General features: G+C 42.1%; 1 protein-coding gene across 1 annotated transcript; it reads right to left on the reverse strand.

Annotated features, from left to right (window-relative positions):
* Positions 1–141: 141 nt before the first annotated feature.
* Positions 142–23,094, reverse strand: tmem184a (transmembrane protein 184a). Its single transcript, XM_060896936.1, has 9 exons — positions 22,885–23,094; positions 19,374–19,613; positions 12,080–12,245; positions 11,018–11,108; positions 8,836–8,911; positions 6,101–6,192; positions 5,798–5,967; positions 3,993–4,190; positions 142–1,616 (listed from the first exon to the last, which is right to left on the reverse strand). The coding sequence occupies exons 2-9, from the start codon at positions 19,611–19,613 to the stop codon at positions 1,384–1,386; spliced, it is 1,266 nt and encodes a 421-aa protein (XP_060752919.1). The 5' UTR covers positions 22,885–23,094; the 3' UTR covers positions 142–1,383.
* Positions 23,095–24,279: the final 1,185 nt, after the last annotated feature.

A 24,279-nucleotide genomic window follows, 5' to 3' on the forward strand; every position in this document is an offset into this window, starting at 1 on the left:
TATTCATCTTGAATTCTTATTATATTAACCTTTTGTTCTGTGTTTATGTTCTGTAAAGCTGCTTGGAGACAATGTCAATTGTAAAACGCGCTGTACAAATAAACTTGAATTGAATTAATGAGGTAAGAAATGCACATCTACGATCCTTCACTTTATTTTATTTCATCATTGATGAGCGTTGAAAGTTATTTATTCGGATCCAGAACCGATCAACGTGAACAGCAGCTTAACTTACTGAAAGGCTTTTAAACGTATACATCTACACACGTGTATAAGCCCGGGGGAGAAAAAAAAAAAAAAAAGGTGACGAGAAGCATTTCGAATACTTTATGAACAGTGTGTACAAGAACTGATCGATTTTATAGCTTCATAAACTTCATAATGTGCACGGACCTCGTTAAAGAACCGTACTGACTGCACGTCCTGTGATCAAGAAACCATGAACTGATTTATGAGTCTGTTAAATACGGCACATAGTTTGTTACTGAATATATAATGCTCATTTAAAAAGAAAAAAAATATCTTTTTAAAAAAGTTTTTAAAAACGTGAAGCCAAACCGGTGTATAAGCATCAAATAATAACATGAAATAATTAAAGTATTTCTCTACACTAACATTATATTAACCTTTACATTCCCATCACCTGTGCAACTAAATTATATACAAATTATTTACAATTAAAAAAAAAAAAAAAAACACAGCTTCCTTCTATGTATTGTGTAAGATTGCTGATTTGTTCAGACAGGATTAGAGATGCTGAGCGAAAATGAAGTTCTTAAGGACACTTGGTTGTGTCCTTGCTGCGTGAGACAGGAAGCGTTTCGAAAGAGCTGACGTGAACGGTTTGAAGTGCTGTGCTCCGTAACCACGGCATCTTTGAGAGACGTTTCTGGTCGTCAGGAGACTGAATTTGAAGGCCGCAGAGAGAGAGTGAGAGGAGAAAAAAAGAAAAAAAAAAAAAAAGTTCAAAAGAGTCGCTCTGAAGTGTCGGCTCGGCCCGGATGAGCTTTCTGAATGCCTCCTTTACGCTTAGGACATGCTGTAATGCATCCAGGAGTCACAGGGGATCCCAGCAGCATCATTCTGTCAGCGAAACGATGGGTGAGCAAAGTGATGAAACGGCGGCGACATGCGAGGCTTCCTTTGGAACTTTCCTTTGACTGTAGAATGAACGCTGTGTGTGTTAATTCTTTAGTCATGTTCATATCGTCTACTATATAATGAATTTATTTAACCTGGGATTATGTAAACCTTCAACAAAACACGTTACGTCTTTTATAATTTATCAGTCTGGGTTTGGATCATGTTCTGTGTGCATCTGTGGTTCCCCTTTACCCTGTACACACACACACACACACACACACACACACACACACGCATGCTTTAGAACTCATCGTCCGTGTCGATCAGTGTGAGTTTGTCAGACTTCTTGGGGTTCTTGCTGATGGCAGGGCCCTGTTTGCCGTTCTGGCTCGGCTGCACCACCTCCTGCGTGGACTGCTGCGTGTACTGCTGGTAGGCTGGAGAGAAGTTATGGATGGCGTCCTGCACCATGTCTCCGGGGTTGATGGTCTCTTTCAGTCCGCTGGAGATGCTGTGCATGGGGGCCACGTTATCTACAAAGAAAAAAATAATCCTTTAATTACAAGGAGCAATCGCTCAAAATGTCGGAGGTCATTTTAGAACCTCGCTTTAGCAAACAAAGTGCACGGAGAGCCGACTCTACGCACAGGTGTATATACTTAATGAAACGCACAAGCGATTACAGCAAGAAATGTAAGAGAAGGCAATGCAAATTTCATCATGGACCCAAAAAAAAAAAAAACCAACCAACCCATGAGGATAAAACCAAATGCAAGGGAAAAGGTCTATGATGTTAGGAATTTGTGACTGTAGAAATGAACTCAGATTCTGAGGAGTTTTAAAATTCCTGCAGATTTTCCTCTGATTTGAGGGCGTTTCGAAGTGTCTTGTGACGTCCATCACAACACCCATTCAGCCGAAGCGCCCTTCAATGCAACTGCATGGGACGTTAGAAGCGTTCATGCAGAATATTACTGTGTGTGTGTTCACTGGTAAGAGTTTAAAAGAGGAATCCTGCCCTTGTCGTTGTCATATTTCATTGCAAATGTTGAAAAAGTTGCAACAATCACAAAAAAATAAATAAATAAATAAATAAAAAAAATAAAAAAAATTTACAGAATCCTGGAGGGAATGATAAATATCTATATTTTAACGATTATAAAATCTACAACAGACTCGATTCATGTCTGCATTTTCTACGACCTTTCCAAACATATGATCTGTCCTCACAGTCACATGAGATTCTGCCATGCCTGAGTTACACAGCATTATTTTCACTTGTGAGCACACACACACACACACACACACACACACACACACACACAGACAGACACACAGACAGACACACAGACAGACAGACAGACAGACAGACAGACAGACAGACAGACAGACAGACACCCACCCACCAACACACACAGACAGACACACACCCACACACACAGACAGACAGACACACACCCACACACACAGACAGACAGACACAGACAGACACACACCCACACACACAGACAGACACACACAGAGTGAGAGAGAGATTGGACTGAAAAGAAAAGACCTGAACCATGTCCCAGTGCTCCCTGATGCGGACTCCCCTGCTTCACTTCTCTAATGCTAGAGATGTTCAGTGAGGAGAAAAAGAAAAATAAATAAATAAATAAATCCCAAAACCTAGCTGCTTCTGTGGCTTTATAAAAGGATGTTACTCAGATCTAAACACCAAGAGTGAATTGTGCTTAGACGGAGCTCTTCATTTATCATAAGAGATCAGAAAAGGAAAATAAATAAATAAATAAATAAATAAACCCAATATCTGCCTTCTCTACTTCTGCCCTCTAGTGGACCAGAGGGAGTCCTTACACTCCTGAGATTAGAGTCAGGGAATACGCTCGTCACTGTAGTGTGTGTTTGAGGGTTAGACAAAGGGGTGATGTGATGTGGAGAGTCCTTAAGTCTGGGTCAACACACTCGCCATTTGTTTTAGGAGAAAAGGCATACACACACACACACACACACACACACACGCCTTCTTCTGACCTTTTCCCTGACAGAAAAAGGTCATTAGATCAGACAAAGCATCACCTCGAGGGCCGGTTTTAACCCGGTTTTTAGTTACTCGTAAATATGTGACGTCACCCAGGCTGAAAACTGAGGCTTTTAAAGCAGTAGTAACTGAAGCTTCGTCAATGCTGTAGTTAGTACACAAAGTACTAAAGAGAGTATAGTGTACTATAGTACGCACCGTGACCTCGGCTTCCCTACTGAGGTTTCGGTATGGGCATGTAAGGGGCTGAATTTCCTGCAGAATGCACTGAATCATAATACAGGTCTAATGAAGTGCTTAACATTCAGGGACCACAATGTCATTAGCGCCGAGATTGAAGAATATTAAATAGAAATTTTCTGCTCAACCTAAACCCTCACGCACTGCCAAACAAGACTGAAGGCTCAAACAAAAGGTGCTTTCAAAACCTTTGGCAGGATGAAGGAAAATTGTGAGGGGGGAAGAAATAGAAATAAAAAAAGGTCCCACTTTCTGAAAGCACTGAGCACTTTCTTCTTTTCTTCTCCTCACCCACACACAGAGACTGTATCTGAAGCTAAAGGGGGGGAAAAAAAAACCCCACAACTCCGTGTCTAAAACATATCTATTTATCTTCAACTGAAATGTTTTTAAGCCACGTGCTGTGCCACAGATGTCTGTTATTTTTTTCAGCACCATCCCTGCCTCGGAGGAGAGCTGAACCTTAGCACGTTCCTCTGAACCCTGACTCCTGCTGACTTCAGCTGCCCCACAGAGAAACATTACAGCATGCCCTTCTCCTCTAAAGTAGCCTGGCGAAGCCTTCTGTACAACAGGAACTCTCAACTCAAGGTAGTAAGGCAGACAGATTGCTAGGCAGCATGCCAACCTGGTGCTTGGTTCTTCTTCTCCTGGTACACGTCGTACGTGAAGGCGTAGCGAAGCGCGATAGCGGCGAAGAACATTTCGATGCAGGTGATGAAATTCTGCCAGCCAGCTGCTACCGTCCCTGCGCCCACCTCGTGCCCGTCTATCAGTAGTGCTTTTGGGATCACGCCACAGCGCTCCAGGATGGCCAGGATCATGCCTGGAATAAAGGACGAGAAACAGTGCACTAAAATTTAATCATCTTCATCATCATCATCATATCATAGATCAGCTAAACACATGTGCGCACGCTGATGCATTCATTCAGTCCGTTTTACAAATATTTTCCCCTTCATGTAACCAGACCCCTTTAAGAAGCCTCCCTTTAGCAGCGTAACACGTAAAAACATAAAGACAGGCATTATGTTAAAATATCAGATCTATATGGAAGGAAAAAAATATTAAGGATTAAGGAGGTAGAATTTCAGTAGCATCCACTTACCAAGAAATCGGGCATTTTAGCTGACTTTGGAGCTTCGTTCCTGATACGAAGCTTGTTTTATGTTTACAATTTTAAACCTCTTTCCAATTTTCAAATTTATTTAATTTTCTACAGACAGAAATGCACACGGTTTATGATTCAGGAGGGGAAAAAAAAAGAAGCCTCGAATCAAATCAGTGTGTGTATCTGCTGAGTACAAGTTTAAAACAAAGCTTACGAGAGCCTCACACAAGGGCGCACATTTCTCTTTCATCCTTTTTTATTAGGAAAATGATTTAAAAGCAATGTAATTAAATCTTTCATTCATTCATTCATTTTCTACCGCTTATCCGAACTACCTCGGGTCACGGGGAGCCTGTGCCTATCTCAGGCGTCATCGGGCATCAAGGCAGGATACACTCTGGACGGAGTGCCAATCCATCGCAGGGCACACACACACACACACTCTCATTCACTCACACAATCACACACTACGGACAATTTTCCAGAGATGCCAATCAACCTACCATGCATGTCTTTGGACCGGGGGAGGAAACCGGAGTACCCGGAGGAAACCCCCGAGGCACGGGGAGAACATGCAAACTCCACACACACAAGGCGGAGGCGGGAATCGAACCCCCAACCCTGGAGGTGTGAGTCGAACGTGCTAACCACTAAGCCACCGTGCCCCCCTTAAATCTTTCAGCAGCGTCGGAAGAGTATAACATGAGATTACGGCTTTTTAGAAGGGATCTGGTTTGGACTCAATTTTATATCTTTTGTCAACGATGACAAAAATCTTCTGACACTTCATTTGATGGCTGGATTTTTAAAGGCAATGTAAACAAGATCAGTCCAGTGTTCTGAAGGCTCGGTTTTGTACCGAATATGAAATTGTGTGTGATAAAGCCTGGCTGGACTCCTCCGACAGCGCGTCACACAGCGAGCGATTATCTGAGATTGATTAGTCTTTTCAGCCACCGTGTTAAATGGCTTACAAATGAAGACTGCTGTGACTAATTACTTAACCAGCTGTTAACGCTACTAGCATCCCAGCACATAAAGACACTCGAGAGTGAGCGCTAGATGGAGTCAGGCTGCTTGTTCACGTGCACGCTTTCAGAGAACTAATATACAGCCTTTTGTAGAGCTGATTTATTTATATAATTTATCCAGGTTTCTCATATTTAATATTCAGTACAAACCCGCTGTTCAGAACTCTGACCTGACTTTTACGTTGCCTTTCCAGAAGTCTCTTTATAAAAAAAAAAAACCCAGGAGAAACTTTAATCAAACCCAATTCACACAAAAATCTGTTCCTTTTGCCTTTTTAAACTCTTACCCACCTTGCCAGAAGGAGAGGAAGATGACTGATTTGATGGTCAGGAACTTGAGCACAGGCTCAAAGGGCCTCAGGAGATCACTGGTAGCGGAGTAGAAGAGGAACAGGGCGTAGAGGGCCAGACTCACAGAGACGTTGTAGATGATTGTGATATAGAGGTAGCCTCCGTTCACGCTGTCGGAAGAACGTTCTAGTTTAGTGTCGGTTTGGCTTTATTTCCACCATTTGTTCACCGTGTAATGCACACTGAGAGCACTATACCGGATTATTATTGAAGTGAAACGTAAGAACGAAAGAAAAAACTCACTTGAAGTCTCCGTCGTGATATTTGCCGAAAGCTTGTAGGAAGATGGTGATGATGGCCATGATGGGTTTCACCACGCAGAACTGAAGCGTGGCCTACAGGACAACCAAAACTGAGCATTAAAAAAAAAAGTTTCAAACCTAATCCTACTCTTCTTTTAACCTCCTAGCAGTCAGACATAACATATGTATTGACTATACTCATGTCTCGAAACAAATCTGCAAGAAATCCCTGATCGGTTAGAAAAATAGTAAACGCCTCCAAATATCACAGAGTTTGCTTGTTTTTGCATCGAGTTATGAGACTGTAAAAAGCCAAATTCTGATAAGGGGTGTAACTAGACGTTGTGACACGGTGCATCATGATGACGTGTGATTCAGATTGTGGACATCAGTATTTTAATTCTGCATGTAAGGCACTGTTTGAACACCAGAGGTCTCACTCTGGTCACATGATTCAACATTACTGAAGACACCACAAACACACTTATTATATAGGGTAAGAAACAAAAAATTCAGTTATTATTTTTTTACCCCATTCAAATTTGTGTTCAGAATTATATTGAGAATCGAATCAAATTGAATCGTGAAGCCTGAATCATGAATCAAATAATGACAAGCATATTATTAGGATTAGTATTACTATTATTATTAATAATATTAATATTATTATTATTATTATTATTATTATTATAGTAATAATAATAGTAATAATAATAAAAAAAAAAAAAACAATAATAATAATAATAATAATAATAATAATAATAATAATAATAATAAAGTATAATAAGCAACCCTTAACTGATTACTGATTAAGATAAACCCTTAACTAAAACGATCCAGTGTTACTGGGTCGGATCGAAAATAATCAAATTAAATCTAAATAATATTGAATAAATACTCAGGATAAAGTGAAATACTTATGCAGCTTTAACAGCTCAGGAGTCAGATGTAGACAGATGTGCTAGATCAGGTTAATTAAAATGAACTCTGTAGTCTACAGTTTACTCTGGACCAAAAAAAAAAAAAAACAGAAGTAAGAAGGTGCCTCCTCTCAGTGTGCTTGGCCTGAGCACGTGTTTGAACACACGGCAGAAAAACAGCCATGTAGATGCCCAGTCACAAAGACCCACGTGTTTTGCGGTTTCCATTTTCTGATCTAAAAAAAGTTCACTTCACATACTGTTCACTGTTTTGAAGACGGGGCTCTCAAATCCAATTTCCATCAGCTTTACGCTCCGAGTGCTGGGAGTGTCTCGGCTCCCTTCGCAGACGGCATCAGTCTGACAACGACTATTATTTCTCTGTGTTTATCATCAAGTCGGTCACACAAGGTCCTCATTGTTTTTCTTCTTGAGCTCTTTTCGCTAGGATGTTATTTAAAAGAAAATGGACCACCAAAAAAAAATAAATCAAATAAAAGTCTGCTTTATGATTTAGAAGAAGACAGGGTATGTGGTGGTGTAGGTGACAACATCCCGAGGCAAACACTTCTGCACCATGTTCATTTTGCTTTGAGAGAGAGAGCAAGGGGGGAAGGATTGGGAGAAAGAGAGAGAGAGAGGGAAAGATGGGGAAAGAAAGAGAGAGGGAAAGATGGGGAAAGAGAGAGAGAGAGGTAAAGATGGGGAGAGAGAGAGGGAAAGATGGGGAAAGAGAGAGAGAGGTAAAGACGGGGAGAGAGAGAGAGGTAAAGACGGGGGGAGAGAGAGAGAGGTAAAGACGGGAGAGAGAGAGAGAGGTAAAGATGGGGAGAGAGAGAGAGAGAGAGAGAGAGAGAGAGAGAGATAAAGATGGGGAGAGAGAGAGAGGTAAAGATGGGGAAAGAGAGAGAGAGAAAGATGGGGAAAGAGAGAGAGGTAAAGATGGGGGAGAGAGAGGGAAAGATGGGGAAAGAGAGAGAGAGAGGTAAAGATGGGGAAAGAGAGAGAGAGAGAGGTAAAGATGGGGAGAGAGAGAGAGAGAGGTAAAGATGGGGAGAGAGAGAGAGAGAGGTAAAGATGGGGAGAGAGAGAGAGGTAAAGATGGGGGAGAGAGAGAGAGGTAAAGATGGGGGGAGAGAGAGAGAGAGAGAGGTAAAGATGGGGGGAGAGAGAGAGAGAGAGAGAGAGAGAGAGAGAGCGAGAGAGAGAGAGAGGGAGAGAGAGGTAAAGATGGGGAGAGAGAGAGAGAGGTAAAGATGGGGAGAGAGAGAGAGAGAGGGAAAGATGGGGAGAGAGAGAGAGAGGGAAAGATGGGGAGAGAGAGAGAGAGGGAAAGATGGGGAGAGAGAGAGAGGTAAAGATGGGGGAGAGAGAGAGAGAGAGAGAGAGAGAGAGGTAAAGATGGGGAGAGAGAGAAAGAGAGAGAGAGAGAGAGAGAGAGAGAGAGAGAGAGAGAGAGAGAGAGAGAGAGACAGAGAGAGAAAGAGAGAGAGGGGGTAAAGATGGAGAGAGGGGAGACAGGAGAAAGAAAGGGAGAGAGAGAGGGAAAGATGGAGTGATGGGGAGAAACACAAATAAGGCATTAATCCTCTTTAATTCTGCATTTTTCACCCATCACTGAATTGTACATATTGCCATTCCCACAGTTCCTGGCCAAGGTACAAACCCTAATTCAGCTCTTAGTGACTCAATCACACAAGTCACAAGATGTTTCACCTTCAGCAGCTCTGTTATTATTAGCAGTGAGAGCAAACAAAATGTCTAATCTTCACAGTACGATGGCGTGCTGATGGCTGCTCGTCGACGGGAAACAAACCTGTTTGCAGAATCTTAAAAAGCCGATGGAGTAACTGATTCCAGACAGACAGCAGGTGCCGTACATACAGCTCGACCTGTGGGACGGACAAGTGACACGGTGAAATAAACCACACGTTATACACACACATTACACACACATTACATGCTTCATCTTTGTGTTGTTAGTCAGCGTTAAACTTCATTTAGAAAAAACCCAACTCAACACGGCAAAACGTTAAAGTTCCCTTACTTCCACACTTTATAGCTAGAAACCAACAACATTCAAAAAAAGAGAGGAAAAAAATACAAAAACAAAACAACAACAAAAAAAAAAACATTCTGAAGCTGAATTTAAAAAGAAAAAAAAAAAAAGAAAAAAAAAAAAAAAAGGTGTAGGCACAAATAATCTGGGATGTTAGTGTGGGACATTTAGCACATCCCTTAACTGTAAATGAGCACGGATGTAGCCAATTTCCTCCCAAACAAAATGCTAATTAGTCCCCATCTGTGTGTAACTGTAGTGATTCTGATTAGAGCCGAATAAATCCAGCTGTTCCTTTAGCGCTCCTTTGCAGGGTAGTGCTTCTTAAAGTAAAGAGGGCTACAGGGAGCTTTTTAGAAGCCCTCAGTGTAATATTATTAGAAAGGCACAAAACAGGAGGGGAAAAGGACAAAAAAAAAAAAACAAAAAACACAACAAACATTAAAAGGCTTAAAGTAGGCTTCCCTAGAAATCTACCACCCTCCAGAGTTCGAGGTTTAATCAGCGTCTTTGAGGAGCACCTGAAATTACAGCCAGGTGTGTGAGTACGCACGACGGGATGAGAAGATTACGCTCGACATGATTCTGATCCCTGCCTCGGGCAAGGCGGTATCGGGTCGCAGTTTAAAAAGCCACCAGGTCCGGTTTAAATTGTATCGAGTGGTGCGAAAGAGACTGTTGAGACTCTGGAGGGAAAAAGTAAGAGCACGGTTAATGGTACGCTTACACAAACAGTGATGGGGTAAATAAGCTAGTAGCGGTCGAGATATTTCTAGAACATTTTTTTTTTAATGTGTGTGCTTACATTACATTAATCTCAAACTTATCTCTAATCCGCTTAAACCTCAAAGCCAAGTGTAGGCCGAGATCAAACGGCGATGAAGGTGAGGTAATGATATAGTAGCGGTCCAGGAGTGTAAATGGAAACTAATGTGTGCGCTTTCTCCTTATACATGAACCTAAAACTTCTCCTTATACATGAACCTAAAACTTCTCCTTATACATGAACCTACAACTTCTCCTTATACATGAACCTAAAACTTCTCCTTATACATGAACCTAAAACTTCTCCTTATACATGAACCTAAAACTTCTCCTTATACATGAACCTAAAACTTCTCCTTATACATGAACCTAAAACTTCTCCTTATACATGAACCTAAAACTTCTCCTTATACATGAACCTAAAACTTCTCCTTATACATGAACCTAAAACTTCTCCTTATACATGAACCTAAAACTTCTCCTTATACATGAACCTACAACTTCTCCTTATACATGAACCTACAACTTCTCCTTATACATGAACCTACAACTTCTCCTTATACATGAACCTAAAACTTCTCCTTATACATGAACCTAAAACTTCTCCTTATACATGAACCTAAAACTTCTCCTTATACATGAACCTAAAACTTCTCCTTATACATGAACCTAAAACTTCTCCTTATACATGAACCTAAAACTTCTCCTTATACATGAACCTAAAACTTCTCCTTATACATGAACCTAAAACTTCTCCTTATACATGAACCTAAAACTTCTCCTTATACATGAACCTAAAACTTCTCCTTATACATGAACCTAAAACTTCTCCTTAAAGCCACTTTTTTACAGTCATGCATCTGGGTGGTTGTTTCTAAAGGATAAAGAAGAGAAAGTGTACCGTCTGGAGTGTACCGTCCACCTGAGGAACTCTCAGTCTGGTGGAGTTTGACTCATCTGTTACGGGTGAAACAGAGGAACGCTGCGAGGACACTCGGATAACGAAACTAACTCGGATTTAATGTCGATTTAATGTCCGGAGGCCACCCCAAGCAATCTCAGCTTTCCTCACAGTTCATTTCATGTCATCATAAAGTAGTTATGTAATGAAACTACACTAAAATGTCGGTCTGTGTCTCTGGAGAAAAACAAACAAACAAAAACAGGCACTTACGGAATCGGTTTTCCTCGTATTTCAGCCATGATGGCACTCTCACCTCCGAGATACTCAAAGGACAGGCTCAGGAAGTTGTAGATTACAAACGCTGAGAAGGGGAAAACAAATCTAAGTATTAACATCACCCTCAGTTTCAAGCTTTTATTCAGGGGGAAAAGGCCAGAAACTTTCTTCATTTTTCTTAACTTTAACGTACGACAGATTACATTAAAGAACAGGATTGTCCATGATCATCCAATGTCTGTGTCACCGTCCTTCTCCCTCTCTGTCTGTCTGCGTCCATCTCCCTGTCTCTCTCTGTCTCTGTCTCCCTCTCTGTCTCCCTGTCTCACACCCTTTCTCTCTCTCCCCCTCCCTCTCTCTCCCCCTCCGTCTCTCTCTCCCCCTCCGTCTCTCTCTCCCCCTCCGTCTCTCTCTCCCCCTCCGTCTCTCTCTCCCCCTCCGTCTCTCTCTCCCCCTCCGTCTCTCTGTCTCCCCCTCCCTCATCAAATGCATCTAGAAAAAAAACCCATCACTCTCTGTAATTAGAATTAAAGGAGTGACTCATGTATTAAGAGCAAGTCATTTGCATGAACTCTTTCCACATCTGTGCATAGTGCTTTTATGTACCACAAACTACTTCTAAGAAATTCAGTCTACATTAATATTTTATTCAGAGGCAAAAAGAATAATAAAAATGTCTGTCTGATTTTACAAACTGCATTGTTAATAAAAAGACTGAACTTATTTACATTCTATTGATTTCTTAAAAACAAAACAAAAAAAAAGAAACTACTGTAAAAGATCGAGTGCGAATGCCACTGATGGGTGTGTTTAACTTGGAAACCACTTGCTCTTCTTTCTGTGGTCTAACACAGGAAGGAAAGTGGAACAACAACGATGACAGACACGAAGACGCTGTGTTCAGCTTCGTGCTTTGTACTATAAAGGAAGATGAGAGGAACAAGTTTGGGCAGTTGGATGCCTCTGACCTATTTTAGATCAGAGTAAGTGGCTCTATATCTAAAACCCGATCTATTGGCAGAGAGACAAATAAGAAGAATAAATAATGGTACCTACCTTCGTAGCAGTCACGGATAGAGTCGAAGTAGACGTAGTACTGGTCATTGCTGATGAAGAGGAGGCTGAGCCACGAGTCAAAGGCGTAAATGGGCACAATAAAAAGGATGCGGATGATGTAGCGCTGCTCGTTTGGCACTGTGTATGACCTCAGGTGGGAGTAGATCTAAAACACACACACACACATTCATGAGCCTCACTTAACAAGAACCGTTGTGTATAGCCTACGTCTTTGGAACCCTGTTCCCTCCCGTAACCCCCCCATAGCCCAACATAGCCCCCCATTCCCTGCCGTAGCTCCGCGTAGCCTCCCCCCTCATAGCCCCCCCGTTATAAATAACCACCACAAATCCAAGTAGCTTTAAAGACATGATGGGAACTGAATAAAAACAGCCAATGAATACAAAAGGATTTCTCAGATTTTTTTTTCCCCCTCAGGCAAAATAAAGTCCTCCTGAGGTTGGGATGATGAAGCTCTGTGATAAAAAGGGAACAGAAATTATTAACATGGAGCAGAGATTGAGGAGTGGTGGGATGTGATCGAAAACCTCAAACAGGTCATTTATCGAACGTGGATGAAGGAGGTCCGCCAGTAGGAAAGAAGGATGGAGGAAAGAATAGTTATTAAAAAACACCCACAACTACAAGAAATATCCAGCTGCCCTTGCTTTACATTCTCCTGCCAGGAACCTGAGAATCACCCGATCTCTGACCTGCGCTTTTATCACACCCAAGATGGAGTTGGTAGTTAATCATTACACCTGCAGGACACCAAAGTAGGAGGGCGTTTCTATTTGTTTTGTGTGTGGAATATAAAAATCACTTGGCCTTGATAAATCTTTTAAAAAGTAACAGACTTGAACTTATTTCAGATCCAGACCAGCGTCCTGTCTCTATATGCACAGACTGTGACTCACATAAAAGATGCCGCCCCCCTCCCTCCCTCCCTCCCTCCCTCCCTCACTCCCTCACGCGGGCAGAGGACTAATGTATAAAAGTGCTCTAGAGGACCAAGGTGAGTCAGGCTCTAGATTGATCTGGTCCATTTCTCCTGTAGTGCAGGAAAACAAATAGACTCCAACAGGCAGAGCTGAAAGTAAGCAAGGCCTAATTATTCCCTCCACTGACTCTGTACCATGTACTTTTATTCTTCTTCTTAATTAGTCTTCAGCATTATATGATTTTATTGCCTTCGTTTTACCGTTTCGTTCTCAAGGCCGTGGCCTGCACGTGACCAGATTCCTTCTAAAGTACAGGAGCAGATTTGGAAACGAGTGCCAGGTTTATGATAAGCGCACAGTTTATCCAGCCTTAAGAGTGAAGCAGAGTGTGAGCTGGATGGGAGCCAAGAGAGCGAAATGGCCTGTGTTCTCGGGGGAAAACACTGAAGAGGAGTGTAGAGGAAAAAAATAAATAAATAATGAAGAACCAAGAAGTATTACTCTGAATCGATTAAGAATGATCGTAACCATCATCAACACTAATACACCACACCGACGTTCCTGAATCACGAGCAGTACTCAGTACCTCGGTTTAGAGATGACGCTTATGAATAGAATAAAATCGTAGGTCAGTTGTCTTGTTCTGTACACGTGAACCATCACAAGCTGCTACTGGTTCTGCTGAGGAACAGAGGAACAGTGAGGAACTCATGTAAGGTTAATATACATAAGTCAGCCCTAATAAGGGTTTATAACTATTCATTTCAAATACATACTCCCAGACAGACACGCACGTGGCACCTGTGTCTCCGTCACAGACAGACAGACAGACACGCACGCATGTGGCGCCCATGTCTCAGTCACAGACAGACAGACACGCACATATGTGGCGCCCGTGTCTTAGTCACAGACAGACAGACATGCATGCATGCACGTGGTGGCCGTGTCTCGGTCACACACACACAGCGGCTCACAGACACACACACACACACACACACACAGAGCGGCTCACAGACAGACACACACACACACAGCGGCTCACAGACAGACACACACACACAGCGGCTCACAGACAGACACACACACACACACACACACACACACACACACACACACAGCGGCTCACAGACAGACACACACACACAGCGGCTCACAGACAGACACACACACACACAGCGGCTCACAGACAGACACACACACACACACACAGCGGCTCACAGACAGACACACACACACACACACACAGCGGCTCACAGACAGACACACACACACACACACACACACACACACACACACAGCGGCTCACAGACAGACAGACACACAGCGGCTCACAGACAGACAGACACACAGCGGCTCACAGACAGACAGACACACAGCGGCTCACAGACAGACAGACACACAGCGGCTCACAGACAGACAGACACACAGCGGCTCACAGACAGACAGACACAGCGGCTCACAGACAGACAGACACAGCGGCTCACAGACAGACACACAGCGGCTCACAGACAGACACACAGCGGCTCACAGACAGACACACAGCGGCTCACAGACAGACACACAGCAGCTCACAGACAGACACACAGCGGCTCACAGACAGACACACAGCGGCTCACAGACAGACACACAGCGGCTCACAGACAGACACACAGCCGGCAGCCGTGTCTCAATCAGCTCTCTCTCTCTCATACATGGTGTACATGAGTTAGGCCACTGGTAAACACTCTGGTTCACATAAGGACACAAATATATCCAATATTCAGCTTTACGTGTCATGTATTAGTTTATTCCCCCCCCATGTTTCTGTCATGGTGCTTCAAGCTGGATTATAGGTTGGCTAGGGGATTTTTTTTTTTTTTTAAATCGTTAAAACAATTAAAGTTGTTCAACTCAAACTGTACATAAACCTCCAAATAAAGTTAGAGAGAAATCAATAATCTACAAGCAGTAATCACTTGAGAGGTTCAGCAACAAGGATGTGCGAAGCTGAGAGGCTTCCAAAAATATAACCTTACATAAAGTGAAGGAACATAGTGAGCACTGATAGTGAGAGCTCTCTGGTTTTGGAAGGGCATTGTGCGGGTTTTTTTTTTTTTTTTTTAAAGGGAGCAAACGTTCTAGTGCACGGGAAAGATTGAGAGAAAGAGAAAGAAATAGCCGACTCCCTGATCAGCTCTTTGACTGCTGAACTAGCGAGCTGATTGAGACGCACCACAGGTTCATGCCACAAAATTCAAATTCCCCATTGTCTCAAAGCAGCTTTACAGAAGTGAGAGGAAAATAAAGAAATGAAAATAGAAGAAGAAAATAATAAGGATTAAAAATAAATGAATATATCATTTGGCTGACCCTGGAGAGTAAATAGTGTAAATGTAAATAATGTCCTTTCTACAACAGTTTATAATAGTGCAGCCGAGAGCTCCTGAGGAACTAATGGGTCATCGTAAACTCTGGTCTTTATCAGCAATCAGGTCTGTGCTGAACTCAGACCATACAGCCTGACTGACGCACCATTGGTTCAAAGAAGGCAGGACAGTCTCCAGGCGGCTCAATCCACAACAATCCCATGAGACGCTGCCTGACCATGCAGATCAATCCCTGGCAGGGTGACCACTGGGCGACGAGACTCCAACCAGGGGTAGAACATCAGGATTGATGCCGTAAGCTCCGTGTCGGCGGCTCTAGAAAACTCCAGTGGTTATGAATGAAAGGGCTGCGGTTTAGACAAAGCAACATGGCTACCGAATCTACGACTCTACCTTTTCTGAAGGATTCCAATCACACTGGTCTAAAGCACTTAATTCCATACGTGCTGTTGGAATGCCTGTGAAAATGTTGGGAACTTTTTTTTTTTTTTTTTTTTTTTTTTAAAAAAAAGGAAATGCCTGCATGAGCAGGTTTAGTTGAATAGCGCACCTGGGATGTCTGATCTACTGGCCATCCAGCTCGCAGTAATTCCTTCCCATTTCTTTTAAATGACTGAACACTGGATTTTTATCTCACCCCACACACTTCTTAGCCATTCAAGCTCAGGCAAAGAGCAGCGAAATCCGTTTTTACGCTTAATGATTGCACGCGAGTGTTTGAAACTGAGAGCGTACGAGCTTATCAGCTGAGCTCTTAAAATACATGGTGGGACTGTAGATTTCTAGAGATTGGGCGGGTCTCAATCAGCTCTCGAGATCCCTAGGTAGTGAATCGGTAGATTGTGTACGAGAAATCGTGGTGCTCTGAGGCTCACTACACGTCGGCACACTGAAGACTCCGTTTCTGGCAACATTTCAACATACTCGCAGCGTAAAGCTTCACCACTGACATTTATCAACACCGAGCAGGACTGATGTCTGTCACTTAAAAAATAAATAAATAAATAAATAAAATAAAGTTAAAAGTACATCATGAAAACTATTTCAACTCCCTAATCAGCACGCTGACTGCTGACTGAGCTTTTCATACATCGCAAACAGGAAGATACAAATATAAAAATAAATAAGAGACTTTTTCTTTTAAATCTTATGACAAAAGGCAAAATCACAGCTTTTCTTTCCTCCACTATGGAGTAGAACTGCTAAAGGTTAGTCATGTTGGATGTGCTTTTTCTTTCTTTTTCTTTTTTATATAAACAAGATCACAGGAAGACGATAAACAACAGAGACTTGACAGTTCTTGAAGGGCAGCTAACGACAAAGCAATCTCAACCTTACATTTTTCTTATGGATGAAGAACTGACATCACTGATGGGAAGAAAATAACAAAAAACAAAACTGCTCTTCAGGATCTACATACATTTTCCTTGCAAACCCTTTCCACTGCTCCCGTACAGGCTGCTGTTTAAATGCATTAGTGAGCTGGTGCCAGACAAAAACTGCTTTCTTTCTGGTCTATATGGTGAAATAAAGCTGTGCTGACATTATTTTTTTCCTGTGATAGAAGAGTGGTTCATGGAGCTTCATTTTCTGGCTAAACTCCAACATGTCATTGTATAAGCTGCCTGTCATTGTATAAGCTCCTGCTTCACAGAGGCATTAGACTTTTAGGGAGGAAGGACAAAAGACTTCGAGAGGCAATCAAACGCGTCCTCCAGTTACCCTCCAGGCAGCGCAGAAAAGACCCCTTCTCCCATCACCACGGTTCTAGCGCTGCGATTACGGAGGACGTCATTTAAAAGTGGATTTTTATTATTACATTTTCATGGGTCATATAATGAAGAGAAGACGTGCGCATGGGACGGATCAGCAGAGGCACAGAAATTAAATTTAAGCCGTTATTATGACCTCCCGCTTGTCCCTACTACTCCTATAATAATCCAGTGACAAAAAGGACAATATCTACACACGCAGTCACTGTCCAATTTAATAGCAATTATCTAAATCAGCCAATCATGTGGCAGCTGCGTGAGGCATAAAATCACACGTGTACAGGTCACGAGCTTCAGTTAATGTTTACGTCAAACATCAGCATGAAGGAGAGAGAGAGAGAGAGAGAGAGAGAGAGAGTCTGATCTCTGTAACTGTGATATGGTTAATGGTACCAGATAGACTGGTTTGTGTTTGACACGCAAGTTTTTTTTAAAAAAATAAATGGGGAAGAAAAAGAAATTAAAAAAAAAAAAAAAAAAAAAAACTGATGAAAGATCAGAGGATGACTGAACTGCTCGGAGATAACAGGAAAAAATGTAATAACTCAAATAACCCACTGTAAATATAGAGCTCTGGTCAGCTAAAACCAGTCTGCTCGTTCTCCTCGGATCTCTCGTCCACCCACAGAACTGTCACTCACCCAGTGTTTAGTTTAGTTTTCTTTTGCACCATTCTGTGTAAAGCCTACAGAATGCCTAGAGACAGTTGTGTGTGAAAATCCCAGGAGTTGAACTGAAACACTGGAACTGGGTTAGGGTTAGAGGGGTTAGGGCTGTCTGGGCCCAACATCCCCACTATGTTTACACACAAATCTGACTTTTTCCTTCATTCTGATGTTTGATGTGAACATTAACTGAAGCTCTTGTCATGTGTGTGCATGATTTTATACACTGCCCTTCTTTCACATGATTGGCTGATTGGATAACTGCATGAATGTGCAGGTCTACCGCAAGTGAGACAGACACACACACACACACACACACACACTTCTGTATTATTATAGCACTATAGCGTATACTACTCATGTCATATCAATTACATTCCACATAATGAGTCCACATAACTAACGTAGCACAAAGCAGAACTACGCTACCTAACACTGTAGCAAATAAACATGTTAAACTGTGTTTTTAGTATCTTGACCCATCATATTTTACTCATAACACAAGCCTCTGTTACTCAAACATCACAAAGTAGTGCAAGTAGATGAATATTAATATACAGTTGTGGTATACGTCCTTTTTATAACTTCCTTACGAAGTGAGCTGTTTCACGCACATGCAAAAGTCTCTTCATTTCATTTCAATATGTATCCAGGAAGCAGAAAATACAGTGATAGACGTTTTGGTGTAGTGGATTTAGACATTCAGGATTTAATAACAATGTTCGTTCAAGAGACTGTATATTGCACATCTAAGACACACTGTAATCAGCACGTTGTTAATACTGAATTACAGAAATACACAACAGGACCCAAAGTATGTGGACACCTGACCATCACACACATGTGGTTCCTCCCTAAAAGTATGTACATGATGACTTAAAATGCTGCAGCATTAAAATTTCCCTTCACTGGAACTTTACCCCCGTTCCATCATGACAATGCTTCTGTACACAAAACACAGAGCTCCATGAAGACACGGTGTGAGAAGGTTGGAGTGGAAGATCTCGAGTGTCCTGCACTGAGCCCTGACTCTGACTCAACCCCACTGAACACCGACTGAACCCCAGACCTCCTCACTCTTACACCATCAGTGTCTGATCTCACTCATGCTCTTGTAGCTGAATGAACACAAACCCACACAGACTCCCTCCAACATCTAGAGGCTTATAACAGCAAAGGTGGACTAAAAACTCCTGTGTTATGTTCATACTTTTGGCCGTACGGTGTAACAATAACTGTCATCTGCTAACAGGTATGCAATACATTACTGGTCACCTGTGGGGAAAATACAGGTGTGCTCAAATTTCACTAGCGGCAGCGTGAATAGTCGATCACCTCAAGGCAAGGGTGGACACAAAGAACACGTCCTCCACCTAAGTCTATTTGTTTATTTCCCTGACCTCGCGTTCAGCTTCATCTTTCTGGATATGCAGGTCACACATCCATTCAAATCCTCCTTGGCATCAACATATTTATGTGTTGTTTTGAAGCTGTACTTTCATTACAATCTGGGGTAAAAAAAACAACACACAAAACGCAACCTGACCCACCTGGTGACACGTGATGAGCAGCGCAGACCAAACAAAGATCCCAGAGAGGACCTGAGCAGTAACTGTGTTCAGGAAGATCTCGTCCTCCATCAGTGTCCCGTTCTCCGATATGATCACGGTCATGTTGGACCTGGTAGAAATGTTGGACAGCAGCGGCGAAGAATCAGAGGCAGAATCGCTCACGCTTCGGTCTGAAACCATGCTCCAAGTACTGTTAGTTGTGTTTAACGCTTCATCCATCTGAGGGGGAAAAAAGAAAAAAAAAAAAGACATTAAAATGTAAGTGTACTTGTACTGTTGAAGTGAGGAGATATATGGATTTTTGTATGTATTTTTCCCCACACCAAGCTACAAATTACTGTGTTGCTAGGAGTGTAAAAGGCTGTCTACTGTACGAGCTCTGAAACCTACTAGAACTAGAACAACATCATCATCCAGGAGCTAAATCAGGATTCCCAGAGAAGAAAAGAGGAATCACTGTAAAAACGTATGAACATGAACTATATGGAATGTACATAAGGTGTGTGTGGGGCTGTTCTCCTGACAGAACATGCTCGCAAAACAAAAGACACGCACGCAGTGAGACGCACACAAGGTCACCAAATCATCACAAACTGAGCATACTTTTATCTATAAATAGAGCTTTTTAAGCTGCTTTTTATAGTACGAGTACAAATGCAGGGTGGGGGGGTTGTGGACGTGAGAAGAGAGACGGAAAAAAAAAAAAAGTAAAAATTGTAATGATTCAAAATCAACACAATACAACAGTGTCTTAGTGATAAGATAAAAAAATTGACCCAAGACAAGTAAACACTACTCGGGTGTGCTTTAGGTTTCCAGTTTTGTCTTCCACGTTACTCATAATGGTGTAGGAAAAAACAAAACAACAAAAAAAAACAGTAGCTGTGCTTTAGAATGTAACTAAATTGAACACGGCACGTATCTGAAGCACAGGGCTTTCCGTTTGAACGTTTGTTAGCTAGTTGTGGTCTGAGTCACGCAGGTGTGTAGCACTTGAGATGATTTTGAATCCTGTTATGGTGAACATCTAATATGAACTTCGTGGGATTTCTTTACCCTAGAATAAACAAACGGGGAAAAGCTCCTGAATACAGGGGTTAGTTTGCCGTGTTAGCACCAGTACTTTGTACACATTTTGCAGTCAATCGAATATCTCGTCCAACTTCTCGTCCAACACGCGGTTTACTTCAACTTGTATAATACAATCTGCATTTTCTGGTTATCAGCCTACTTTATTATGCAGTGCTGACTGTATTGCAGAATATGCAGACATATCGAAATGAGAGCGTTAACGAAAACAAAAAAACAAAACAAAAAAAAAGCTGTACAATGTATTGTTACATTCCTAAAACATTCACAACTAACGTTCTAATTTACTCGCCTCAACCACCAGAGGCAGCCTGGATAACATGCCATGAGGAACCGGCCTTCACAGGATGAACCCCCGTTGTACTAAATGCTAAAGCTGTGTAGCGATGGTCAGGTAGCAGCAGTGTGCCTCTAATTTTGTGCATGAGTAGGAAATGCTCCATGTTGAGCAGCATGTTATGGTAGGGTTCAGCAGGCCATGGTCATGTTGTCCATCACCCAGTGTGTCAGCATCTGTTCAGAAAGTAGAGCTCCTCATGTCTTTCCTGCATGACAGATGACATTAAACAACTAGCTGGTTCTCTCACAACCTTGCAAGGTCAATTGAGTAGATTTAGCAAAAAAAATAAAAATAAAAAACATGACTTTGTGCATAAACCCCAGGTTCAAAGAAACACATGGCGACTATGGCACAAAATGTCCAGCCTTTACAGAAGCCCATTTCAGTTCACTACCCTGCACGGCTAATAACATGATTTCATAACGGGCTGAGGAAGCACATTAAGTCCCATCCAGTACGAGAGGCGTCTGTGGTGACTCTCTCTCTACACTGGGATCCACGCAGACCTCCTAGAGCTCGTGCTCCTCTCACCTAGGCGGGGATGTGTCTCTGTGGCATTTGGGTTCATACACACATCTTTAGAAAGTTCCTTAACACCTAGGGAATTATCACTGGTGATTCGTGAATCCTCAGCCAGACCCGGCACCACACAAAGCGACTTGCTTGAATTCAAATGTCGAGCTGATAACGTCTGCCGAACGTGGGAGTGACATGGCGTCTAGCGTTCTCAATGAATCTCACGCCACGTCAGTTAAACGTGTAGCCTGCTTTGGTTCTTTTCCCAAATTCATCACGAGCCCGAGTACCATAATGTGTGTGAGGAGGACGAGCAAGTCCCAGATGGCCTTCTCTTTGGGTGAGGAGGCCGGTCGTGCTGGCCGTTAGAGGTGACAAGGCTAACTGCATACATCTCGTGACCACTCATGCCACTAGAGAGAAGCCAAATGTGGGGACTGGAAAACAAAGCTGTGTTTTTGAGTAAGAGACACTTGACGAGCAGCGTGCAAACCGAGTATAGGTTGTGTTCTTCCGTTTTGCATTTCAAAATAAAACAGGAAAACTTGTAAACTGCTTTAACTAACGCTAACAACCCAACCAGCCACTGACCCACTATGCTACCTATTGTCAGCGAACGTCATGAAAAACATTAGCATACATGAGCATTGGTGAGATTAGACACTGATGTTGTAAGAGTGAGGATCCCCTCAGGGGGGGCAGTGAGGAATATATAAGGTATATAAAGTATACAAGTATATAAAAGTTGCCATTTTTCATACTATAGACTTCACCTGAACTTCAATCTTTGCCATGAATATATTATAATGTACAGGTTTAGTCTCAGTACAAGGTACAAAGTCTGCAGGCAGAAGAATCGTCTTCCTCCTCAACATCGACATCTGGCCACCTAAGTGCCAGATAAACTGTCAAACACGTGGTTTAATTCGCTTCAAAACAAAAACAAACAAAAACACGGATCTCTTTCATTACTAATGACTTTATTCTTCTGAATCTCAATTACCTGTGGAAGCATTAAAAATAAAAAATAAAATAAAACATGGTCATGTGCCAATTCATTTTGTTTGTGCTCGAGCGTTATTCTTTCCACTGGGACTGGCAACCTTCTGGATTGGATTTACTCATCAAACTCATCATCAGTAAAGTTTGTTCAGGAAAGTAAAAGGTAAAGTCTGTATTATAAAAAGGTTTCTCACAGCTCAGAGAAGTCTGAGGCAAATGGGACAGACACCGTGTACCAGAGTTAAACACCAAACCTGCTGGACCAGCTAGTTTAATCTGAGAAATACAACAAAAAAAAAAATACAACAAATCACCAAAAACCTAGTGGTTTAAAAATGGACTGACCTGCTGCACTGTGACAATATAAACACTGTTTTGTTTTTTAAACACTATCACGCTTTAAATGACCATCATTCATCACTGGAAGCGAATAAGCTAGAATTCTTCTGTATAAAGAACACAAAACATGTTAAAGGGAAGCAGTAACAGCTTGTAAACAGGGCGGTGAATAAACAACAACAGCACACAGTTTGGGCCACTTACTCTGTCTGGATCACTTCATTCACCTCTACTGAGAGATTTAATCCGTCTTCCTTTAGCCTCCAAGCTTACGAGTTAAAAGCAGATACCAGCGGTTTTTACCGAATTAAACACACACACACACTTTTGAAGACAAGTGCGGCGTTAAAAGTTGCCATTGGCGGAAATACTGTCAGCTTCACTTCCTCATTAGAGTCGACAGGTGAGTCAAGCGCGCGCACACACACAGACACACACACACACACACACACACACACACACGCATGCACGTGTGCGCGCACACACACCTACACACACGTGTGCGCGCGCACACCTACACACATACACACGCGTGTGCGCACACACACTTACACACACAAAGTACACAAAATGTTTTATTCCCCTTATATAAACATCCCTAGAATTAACCAGGTATAAACCCTTCACACCTGCTTACCTTAACGGAACACGTGACTAATGACTAATCGCCTTGGGCCACGTGACAAGATATCAGCGATATCCTCGACTTCGAAGCGCATCGTTAATGCTGAATTACAGAAGTACACAACATGAAGTGTATGATGACTTATAATGCTGTAGCATTAAAATTTCCCTTCACTGGAACTCAGTCACTGTTCCATCATGATTATGAACCTGTACACAAAGCACAGAGCTCCATGAAGACATGGTGTGTGAAGGTTGGAGTGGAAGATCTCGAGTGTCCTGCACTGAGCCCTGACTCTGACTCAACCCCAATGAACACCGACTGAACCCCAGACCTCCTCACTCTTACACCATCAGTGTCTGATCTCACTAATGCTCTTGTAGCTGAATGAACACAAATCCACACAGACACTCCAACAGCTAGTGGAAAGACTTCACAGAGGACGATTATAGCAGTAAGATTTTCAACCAACACGAGTGTGACGGTCAATTGATGCTCCACAGACCATATAGTGTACGGTGGAAATCTATCTATCTTACTTAGAGTCTACGTTATTGGCTGAACAAATGGGTAAACTTTTGTGATTCGGTCATCCATGAGGTCTTAACCCTGTTCCAACAATCCTCTTTAACTTATACACATTTCAGTGTTTCCTCTTCTCTGTCTAACGCTATAATGTAAATAATTAGTTATTTAACACCATTGCTAAGTTAAAGTGTGTTTGAGCTAGGAAAACATTAAAACCTTCAGAACCTGTGATTTATTCTACAGCAAACAAAGAATCAATCAAAGGAACGTTTGTTTTAAAGCAGCACCAGAAAAATCTATTAGTTTAAGCTTTGTTTCAACAGTAACTCTCTGTACTCTTTCTTTGGTTTTGTCATAGTGACATTGGTTATAGTGACTTAGCTAAAATCATTCACTTACAGTACATTCTCTTTATGACACAGGCACAAGAGAGAGAGCACTCTTTA

The sequence above is a fragment of the Tachysurus vachellii genome, chromosome 21 (assembly GCF_030014155.1).
Source record: "Tachysurus vachellii isolate PV-2020 chromosome 21, HZAU_Pvac_v1, whole genome shotgun sequence".
In the NCBI taxonomy this organism is placed as follows: domain Eukaryota; kingdom Metazoa; phylum Chordata; class Actinopteri; order Siluriformes; family Bagridae; genus Tachysurus; species Tachysurus vachellii.